The sequence below is a fragment of the Centruroides sculpturatus genome, unplaced genomic scaffold (genome assembly GCF_000671375.1).
Source record: "Centruroides sculpturatus isolate CEXI.00-Female unplaced genomic scaffold, Cexi_2.0 scaffold801, whole genome shotgun sequence".
NCBI classification, from domain to species: Eukaryota; Metazoa; Arthropoda; class Arachnida; order Scorpiones; family Buthidae; genus Centruroides; species Centruroides sculpturatus.
In genome coordinates this window covers 254,099-263,771 of record NW_019385405.1, presented here as the reverse complement: position 1 = coordinate 263,771, position 9,673 = coordinate 254,099, and the positions used below count along the sequence as shown (strand labels likewise).

General features: G+C 30.6%; 1 protein-coding gene across 1 annotated transcript in view; it reads left to right on the top strand.

The window, feature by feature from the left end:
* Positions 1 to 9,673, top strand: part of LOC111638601 (testis-expressed protein 10 homolog) — a 42,921-nt gene that overhangs the window by 18,726 nt on the left and 14,522 nt on the right. Inside the window, exons 4-5 of the mRNA XM_023384336.1 lie at positions 904 to 1,642; positions 5,927 to 6,039. Of these exons, the coding sequence (XP_023240104.1) occupies positions 904 to 1,642; positions 5,927 to 6,039 (852 nt within the window). The remainder of the gene's footprint in view (positions 1 to 903; positions 1,643 to 5,926; positions 6,040 to 9,673) is intronic.

Below are 9,673 nucleotides of genomic sequence, written 5' to 3'. Positions count from 1 at the left end.
CCCCAAGGAATATAAATAAATGTAGTAAGAAAGTATATAATTTTTTATTTTTGGGGGACTCCAGAATGGATTAATCAAATTCCCATAAAAATCTATGGTCAACTGATAATCGGTTAACAAACAATTCAGATAGTGAACAGTCTTGGAATGGATTATGTTCTTTAACCAATCACCCACTGTATATGAACTTCTGGTGCAAACTGGAAGTTATGTTATTTAAATTCAAAATTTTGAATTATCTAAATTTAACTTAAAAATTTTGAATTAACTTTTGTTAACACTAATTTAAATGCAAATTTCAGGAGGAATAATAGTTTGATTTATCCACAATTTGAATAAATAAAATTTGACTGTGTATTATTTTAAGAAATTAATATACAGATATTACAAAAAAAACCAATAAAATGAAATGGGTGGTAGAGAGATCATGCAATTTTGGTCATATAGATGGGTCACTGCAGCCTCATTACGAGACAGTTTAAAGTTACTTTGCTGCCTTGCATAGCATGCAAGTAATGTAAAAATGTCCACTGTTACACACCTTGTTTCATCGTGTTTCAGTTTTAAAAATATAGATATGTTCAGAAAAGGGAAAACTGGAATCATAGCAGAGAGTATTTGTTACTTGTTATTTCTTTATTGATAATCCACATTTAATTGCATGTCAAATTTTAAGTGCAATTAACAATTAAAAGGAGGATTTACCAAAAATTTAGGAGCTTTTATCTTGTAAGAGGTCTGTGGCAACCCCAGTTCATGTGATCAAAATAGTTTTTATTCACTTCTGTACAATATTCACTATGTATTTACATTCTTAATTAATAAAGATAAAAATAAATTTTATAAATTATAAATTCAGAAAGTTATTACTACAAATTAATGGTGAATTTTTAATTTTTCCAGGAATTATTGATTCGTCTAAGACATCACAATTCTTCTGTTCGAATTGAAGCTTTTACAGGATTAAAAGAATTGCTTTCTGATTACCCTGAAATTATAATTGCTTCACTTTCTGTCCTAGTTGAAAAAATAACTGAAACAATTGTTGATAAAGATGATGTTATGAGAAAATTGACATTAAAAACATTAGAAGTAATATTTAAACATTGTACTCCTGATCGTATTGCTCCTTTTTTTAGCACTTTAAAATCATATTTAAATTGTACGGCTACACACATTATTAGTAGTATTCAAGATGATTCTCTAAATTTTCTTGATTTACTACTGAAATATTTTCCATCTTTAACAACACGAACTTGTAGTAAAGTATTAGAAAATATTATTGAAATTTCAATGAAAAATATATCTAAAGCAATGACAAAAAGAAAGATTGCAATATTGTTGAAGTTAGAAGCCTTTTTAGAAGCTACTCTGACAGGTGAAAATGATTCAATCAGTGAAAGAAACTTTTTACACTCCAATAAATCAATAGAAAGTAATTGTAATCCATTTTATAGGAATGGTGGTTTGAATTCACCTATCAAAGATCAATTTAATATTCATCCAAATTTAACAGTTTTTCCTGAGACTGAGAGTATTATTGGAAATCAAGTGTATGGCATTAATTTTTTGACTATAGTTAAAAATTTTTTATTAGAATTTTTGAATGATTGCAAGTCATCATCACTACTACTTTCACCAGGTAAATTAAGTTATAATTTACATTAAATATATTATAATTTTTAATAATATATATACAGGGTATGGCATAAAGAGTGGATAATCTGTTACCTGTGGATACGGGACATCATGTGACTGTTCAGAAAATTAAACATTGTGTTTAGTAAAAGCATCATAGGTTTTGAGTTATTGGACATTTTCTATTTTTTTGGAAAATGGACTCCTTCATTCACATTTTTCAATGTCATGATCACAAATCAAGGATTTTTCCCTGTCTGTTTTTGAATACTAGTTTTGGATACATGTTCTGTCAAATGTAAACTGCCATTTTTGTATTATAGACTTGGTTTTTTTAGAACAAAAAATAATTCAGAATTTTTGTTTTGTTTTTTTACATTTTTGTTTGTCACACAGTACAGTTAAATTTTTGTTTGTCACACAGGTTACAGTACTTTTTTTTACATAAAAAAATGAAACAAAAATTCTGAATTATTTTTTGTTCTAAAAATAACCAAGTCTATGACACTAAAATGACAGTTTATGTTTGATAGAACATGTATCCAACACTAGTATTCAAAAACAGATTGAGAAAAATCCTTGATTTGTGACCATGACATTGAAAAATGTGAACGAGGGAGTCCATTTTCCAAAAAAAATAGGAAATGTCCAATAACTCAAACTATGACACTTTTACTAAACACAATGTTTAATTTTCTGAACAGTCATGATGTCTCCTATCTGCAAATAACGGATTATCCACTCTTTATGCCACATCCAGTGTGTATATACTGTATATATATAAGGAGTTTATTTTTCATAAAGATTGTTTCATCACCTTATAATTTGCTCAGTTGTCCTGAATCTGAAATACAGTAAAACCTGTCTATGGCGACCACCCACGGTTCCTTCAAAAAATGGTCTTTTAGACAGGTGGTCGTCCAATACAGGTGGTGTTGTAATACCGTATTTCCATATGTATTTTGCGCACTTTTTAGCCATTTCTACTACGCAAAACTCGAGGTGAGCAAAAATAAGCAAATTTTTTCAACGATAGGGCTATATTGGTATTGTATTTTATTCTTATCGGATAACCCGATTTACAGGAGTCGTCATGATATTATAAGACAGATTTAACACCAATATTTTAAAGATTAATACAATACTCGCATTTTCTCGATTATAATGCACACTTTCTTTTTTCCGACTTAATTAATTCGACTCGGTTCTTTTCGTTCGCTCCTCAGTTACGTGTATTACGTCATCAATATACAAGCGCGTCCTATCTCTCCATCACTTTGCTTTTGGTTTTCGTTAGTTTAATCTTATTTTAACTTTAAAAATACTGTATTTTTTAATATTTAATATTTTCTTAATTAATTAAGTACAATAAGAAAAATTATTAATTAATAATAAAACGATTTTATTATTTTTTCTCATTATACGATTTCATTACAATCGCGGAATCGAAAAAGGAAGTAAAACTGATTTTTGCATTAATGCGTTTATTGTTTTTTGAATATTTTGCCTGCGAAAATTACTTGGATATTATTTTTCTAAAAATATCGTGGAAATAAGGTAGGTTGATACAGAAACTATTTATCGCACGTGTACTGTATATGAGCTTCAAAATAAATAAATAAAAATAGATTTTATCAAACGATGAGATCAGCCGATTAATTGTATCGTGTACAATATTTTACACCCCCAAGGAAAATACTGTAGGTCTAGGGTAAAATAAATTTTGTTTTCCCACAGTTAAACTTCGCCGCTAATTGCTGTTGTGATAACTTTAATACGATCTTCTAACGACAGCACTTTGCATTTCGGACATTTTCCAACAAACTGAAATGAATTTCCTTTGTTGCTAGACTAATTTATTAACACCTGCACCTAATTTCAAGGGTGGGAGAAGTGCCCGGGATGGGTTCGAACGAGAGTTTAGACTAATTCATTATATTAGGAGGTGGAAACGTTGTTGAGATGGGTTCTTACAATAGTTTAGACCAGATACATTCGCGAAAGTGGTCGCTTATTACAGGTGTTGTATGTTGTTTCGGACCAAAAATCGATGCCCGCGGTCGCGTTACACAGGTGGTCGTTTAATACAGGTAACTTATACGAAGACTCTATGGATAAACTATTCCGTGCCAGAAATTTTTGCCCGTTTTGACAGGTGCCCGTCGAATGCAGGTGGTCGCCTAAGCAGTTTTTACTGTATATATTTTTAAGTTCTCATTGTTGCATCAACATAATCTAGCCTGTCAATTTTGTCAATCTTTAAAATGGACTTATATCTTCTGACAAAATTAGTATATTTAACTTGTGATAGAAACCATTGTCTGTCACAGATAATGTTATTGAGTAAATTTTGTCAATGACATATTGTAAATATAATTTTATAATTTTTGAGTTTCAATTCACTTATATTTGAAAGAATCAATTACTTCTAATGCTATGGCCCAGCTTGAAATCAACTAAAGTACACTGCAAAATGCAAGAAATTGTGTTTAGATTTATCAAATGATAAGGAACCATTTTTGCTAATCATTAAGTTTTTTTGAAAGAATTGTCGGTTTTATCAAACAACAGTAACAAAAACTAAAATGACATGATTTTCATTATTAGAATGTGCATTTTTTAAAACAGTTTGGTATTTTTAATGACTGATGTAAAACTGCAGATGTACAGGCATACAATAATAATTTTAAAAGACACACCATATTTTATGGCATCTAACATGCACCCCCCATTTTAGCATAGAATATTTAGAAAAAATTATTTAGTAAATTTAAGCAATTCCATATAAGATAATTGTTGCAGAGTATGCCATAAATAGATATTAACATTTATAAGTGTTAAGAAAAGGTTACTGCTTAACTTTGAAGAGTTGGATATGTACTCGTATGATGAATTTAGCTTACTGAAGATCTTTTGGGAAATTCATTAGCCTACGAGAGATTGCAACTTGCATATAAGATGCTGTGTGATTTTTGAGCCTTGTTTTTTTGGATAGAATTTGTCTTATATGATGTAAAATATCGTAACTGAATTAATTTGAAAGCTCACTTCAACAAAGAAGTAACAAAATTTTTAAAATGAGTTTATACATTGAACAATGAGACAGAAAAATAAATAAAATTTATCAATTTTAAACTGGTCAGTTTTAAACTATCAATTTTAAACCTATCAGTTTGAACTGGTATTGGAAATAATTTTTTAAATGCATTTTTAAGTGAATTGAGATGATAATAGCGAGATTGTAGCTGAAGTTTTCAATGCAAAAACATGAACGTCAGACATTCATTCAGGTAAAGTGAAAGAAAGCACTGAAAACATACGAGCATAACATGAGAGCTAACTTGGAACTTGGATGCACAACAGATTGCATTTATGCTTAAAGCACATTTTTCACTGTGTGCAGAGTTCAAATTTTGAAGCATTGTTTGAACTCTGAAGCAAATTTTTATCAAATTTAGTGTTTGAAGTATGAGAGATCACTGTATATTAATATAATGAAAATGATTATATACTATACAGGGTGTATTTTTTAACTTGAGACATTTGAGGTGCTTACTTTCAGTGAATCTTCTTGCCTCTCACTGTCGTGGTGCTTGTTTTCGGTGAGTTACTGTAATTCTTATCATTGTTTGAGATGTTAGTTTTGGGGCAAAATTTTATAACAAATGTTCAAAATGATGCTCTTCAACTTTAATGCATTTATTGAGCTGCACTTACAATTATCACGCTTGAGATGATCTTCAGAGGTCAAATTTGGGGTACTCTAGGTCATGGCTGATTTGTGAAATTTCCCATTGTTTCCATGTAAATGTAACTTTTACCTCCCTGCCTATTCCAGTAATAAAAAGTATGGTTTCCCATTAGAAAAAGCTTATAATTTTAATCTTAAAATAATCTTGACCTTTGACCTAGACAATAAGGTCAAAGGTACTGTACATCCGGTTGTGAAATTTCCTGCTCTTTCCATTTGCGGGGTCAAAAATATATGTTTCCATTGAAAAAAAAAACAGACTTGACCTCCAAATAATCTTGAAGGTCAAGGTCACATCTGAGGTCACCAATTGATTGGCCCCTCAACACCCTACAAGTTTTGTCTATACCTTTTTCCAAAATAATGAGATCCAATTAAGTTATTTCAATGTCTCAAGATAAAAAAATACACCATGCATAGCACAGCAAATATTCACTTTATGCCAAGCCATATTATTATGTTTTGATTATTATATATGTTATTTGTGTATGAAAGAATATAAAACTTAAATTTATTTAATTACTTTGGAAATTTCAGATAAACAAAATAAGGTCATCACTCTTCAAGTTATGCAAAGTGTCTTAAATGTACTAATTTTACTTCAGACTTGTGCAAATTGTAGTGATACAAAGAATGGAACTAAAAAAATGGTATTATTATTATACTTTAAATATTTAAAATTTATTACTATTAATATATAATACAGTGGTACAGTACCTCAGGATACGAACGCCCCAGCATACAAAATTTTCAGGATATGACATGAAATTTGAACATATTCTTTCTCCACAATAAGAACAAAAACTCATCATACAATGTTACATTAGTTCACAGTGCCTTTTTTTTATTCACTTCTGTTCATCAGTCTCAGTTCGTGTGTTTGCTTCATCGTGGAAGGATCTCGCTTGATAAAGGAAATCTTGAGGTATTATCAGAAAGTGACTGATTTTATTGAAAAGAAACATCCCGTAAAGGTTCACACTGGCCGTATTGCTGCTCAGTTTAATGACATTTGCCTAAGTCATTTTACCAAGCGACCTCTATCCAGTGAAAGTGCTGGTGGAAGTGAAGGAAAGAAAGCAAATAGCAGTGAATAAAAATTTAAAAAATAATATATATATATATAAAACAACAATATTTTTTAAAAATCTTTTCTGAGTTATTTTTAAGGTATTGTTACATTATGCTATGTAAGTTAAGTTTTAGTATCATTTCCCTTCTCCCTCTCTTCTGCCACCAGTTTACACCTCCACCATTGTCTATCCTCAAAGGTAAAGTGCAAATAAAATTACATTCTTTTTTATCAATTATTATTCTATTATGGTTATTTATACATTTACAACTACAAAACACATTTTTCAGTGTTTTCCTTACTATAGTTATTTTTTTAATGTACTACTTAACTTTAATTTGAGAGTGTTTTTCTTGTTGGAACGAATTATTTGGTTTTACATGTAATCGTATGGGGAAAAATGATTCACCTTACGACATTTTATGATACGATCTCAGTTTTGGAATGGATTAATTTCGTATCCTGAGGTACCACTGTATATACAAAATATATAATGTAACTTAGTTGATAAATAACATGAAACATATTGATTACATAACATTTTACTAAGTTTAATAATACAGATATAACTATTAATATTTTAAATACCTAGGCTGTAATAAGTTACAGTCTAGGTACAATATGACTAATGGTATGACTAATAGATAAGATCACCTAAAAGAAAGTGCACTATCATAATGAAATTTTGCAAGTATGTAAAAGAAGATGACAGAAAAAAACTGATTAAAATTTCAAAGTGAAATGACTAATTTATTTCATGACAGTAACATTGAAAATGGCACAGCTTGATTTTGTATAACCACCCCTAGCGGCAATGTATTTATATACATGGCAAGACACTAAATCTAAGGTTTATGCTGTTCTGTGACAGATTTTGCTATATATTTTTATCTCAACATATGGACCTGTTTTCATGATTACTGTTGTTCTGGGATGATTATAATTGATGTCCCAATATGTCCCAAACTTTTTCAATTGGAGAAAGATCTGATGATCTGGCTGGCCAAGGAAGGAATTCAACTTTGCAAATGCACTCAGGAAATATGAGCTTTATATGACTGGGTGTTATCCTGAGTGAAAATGGTTCTTGAAAAATTGGAGATGAGAGGTACCACAGTGTGTCAAAGGATTTTATCACTATATTATAGGCTTTAAGCATGTGTCATATCTCTACTAAGAGAATTCACACATACTGAAAGTCTATGACCATTACACCTCTAGCAAAAGTAGTATGTTGCTTAATAACTAAACTCATCTGTAACTGCTGTCTTGCCTCCATATCTGTACACAGTTATCAAGAAGCAGAATTTATCACTAGAATGCCATTTTATTACCACTGATGCTTTCCATCATGCTAAACAGGGCCTCTGATGTTCTATTATTAATTATATACATATAAAAGTAATTTGATACACTTGGTGGCTCAAAAAAGAACTTTACAAGTTTGAAAGCATATAGAGTTTTAATCAGAAAACTTACAGAATTGGTTGAGGAATTAACTTCTATCAAAACACATCAAGTTTGTCTCACACAGTGCAGAAATGCTGCATCACATTGAAGAAGATGAGACATTTCTGCTTTAATGATCAATTGAAATTTCTTTTCAGTAGTAAAATGAATACTTACAACTGAGGATTTGGGGCTTCAAAAAACCAAAAGTTAATATGGAATCTGTTCGTGGTAGTTCAAAAATGAATGAATGAATGAATTTTATCATGATGATATATTTTTAATGTTTGTTTTATAATTTATAATTTTTTGGAATTATAATTATTAGTATCTGTATGGTTTTACAGCCTTTTAAGCTTTTATTAATTAATTTATAATAATAATAATAAAACCCTTCCATGGAGTAAAGATGGTGGACATGGCCTGATTGACATAGTAAACCTTCACTTTAAACAAATACACACACTGCAAGAGTTTTTCAACAAAAAAGCAGAAACATTATCTATATATATAAAATTGCTTGTCCTGACTGAATGACTCACTCACTGATTCATCATTGCCCAGAGCAAACCGCTGAACCTAAAGAGGTGAAATTTGGTACACAGGTACGTCATGAAAACGCACACTAAGAAGGGATTTTTAGAAATTCCCCCGTGGGGAGAGAGGGAGAGCATTAAGGCTTAACTGGAAGAACAGCTTCTATCTACTGTACTATTTTAGATGCGATTTTTGTTTTGTTTTTATCTGCGTTGTAGTAGGGTATGCCATGGCAATGCACACTAAGAAGGGATATTTCGAAATTCCCCCTTGGGGGAGAGGGAAAGGATTTAGTCTTCATCGAGTACTTAGGTATATTAAATTTATAACATTTCAGACATTGTTATAAATATTTTTATCTATTTCGATTTTAAAAATGTTTGAATCGTTTTAAATTCGAATTTGTTATTGCATATTGGTTCAATTATAGAATAACTGTAAACATTCCAGAAAATTGATCAAATTGAAAATAGTTCATTTGATTCTCAGCAATTCTTATCATTCTCAACGGTAGGTGTTATATAACAATTACTATGGTTGTTGAAATACTGAATATAAATGGGGTTTGTTTGCAAAATCCTCGTGGGCGAAGTTGCGGGTAACAGCTAGTACTTACATAAAGCAGTAACTCTAGCAGACTTAAATAACACACCATTAAACTTACACTCACAACATATGGACATGACACAACATATAAAAAGCATAGACAACATTAAGTAATTGTGGGTTCAAAAGGCACTCCATGGCAGGCATCGCTATAACCTGGCTCAGGATTTTGTTGACAAAACTGCATGAAATAGTTGGTTAGTTTGGAGATGCCTCTTTGGGAGACAAGGGTTTGTGATTGCCATATAAGATCAGGTCATAAATACTAAAAACTATAGAAAACACATACTGAAAGATACAACACTCACAAATGACACATGCAGAAAATGTCACATCATGCCAGAAACTATACAACACATCACTTTTGGTTGGCACAGGTAGATTATTTATATATACATAATCAAGTAGCAAATATAATATACCAATAGCTTGCAAACAAATGCAAATTATTAGACATCCATGAACCATACTACAAATACATTCTACAGACAGTATTGGAAAACAACATGCACAAAATGTACAACAACAGCCATAATCACAGATAAAACAATTTACCACAACAGACCAGACATCACACTCATTGACAAACACAATAAAATCACATACATTATAGACATAGC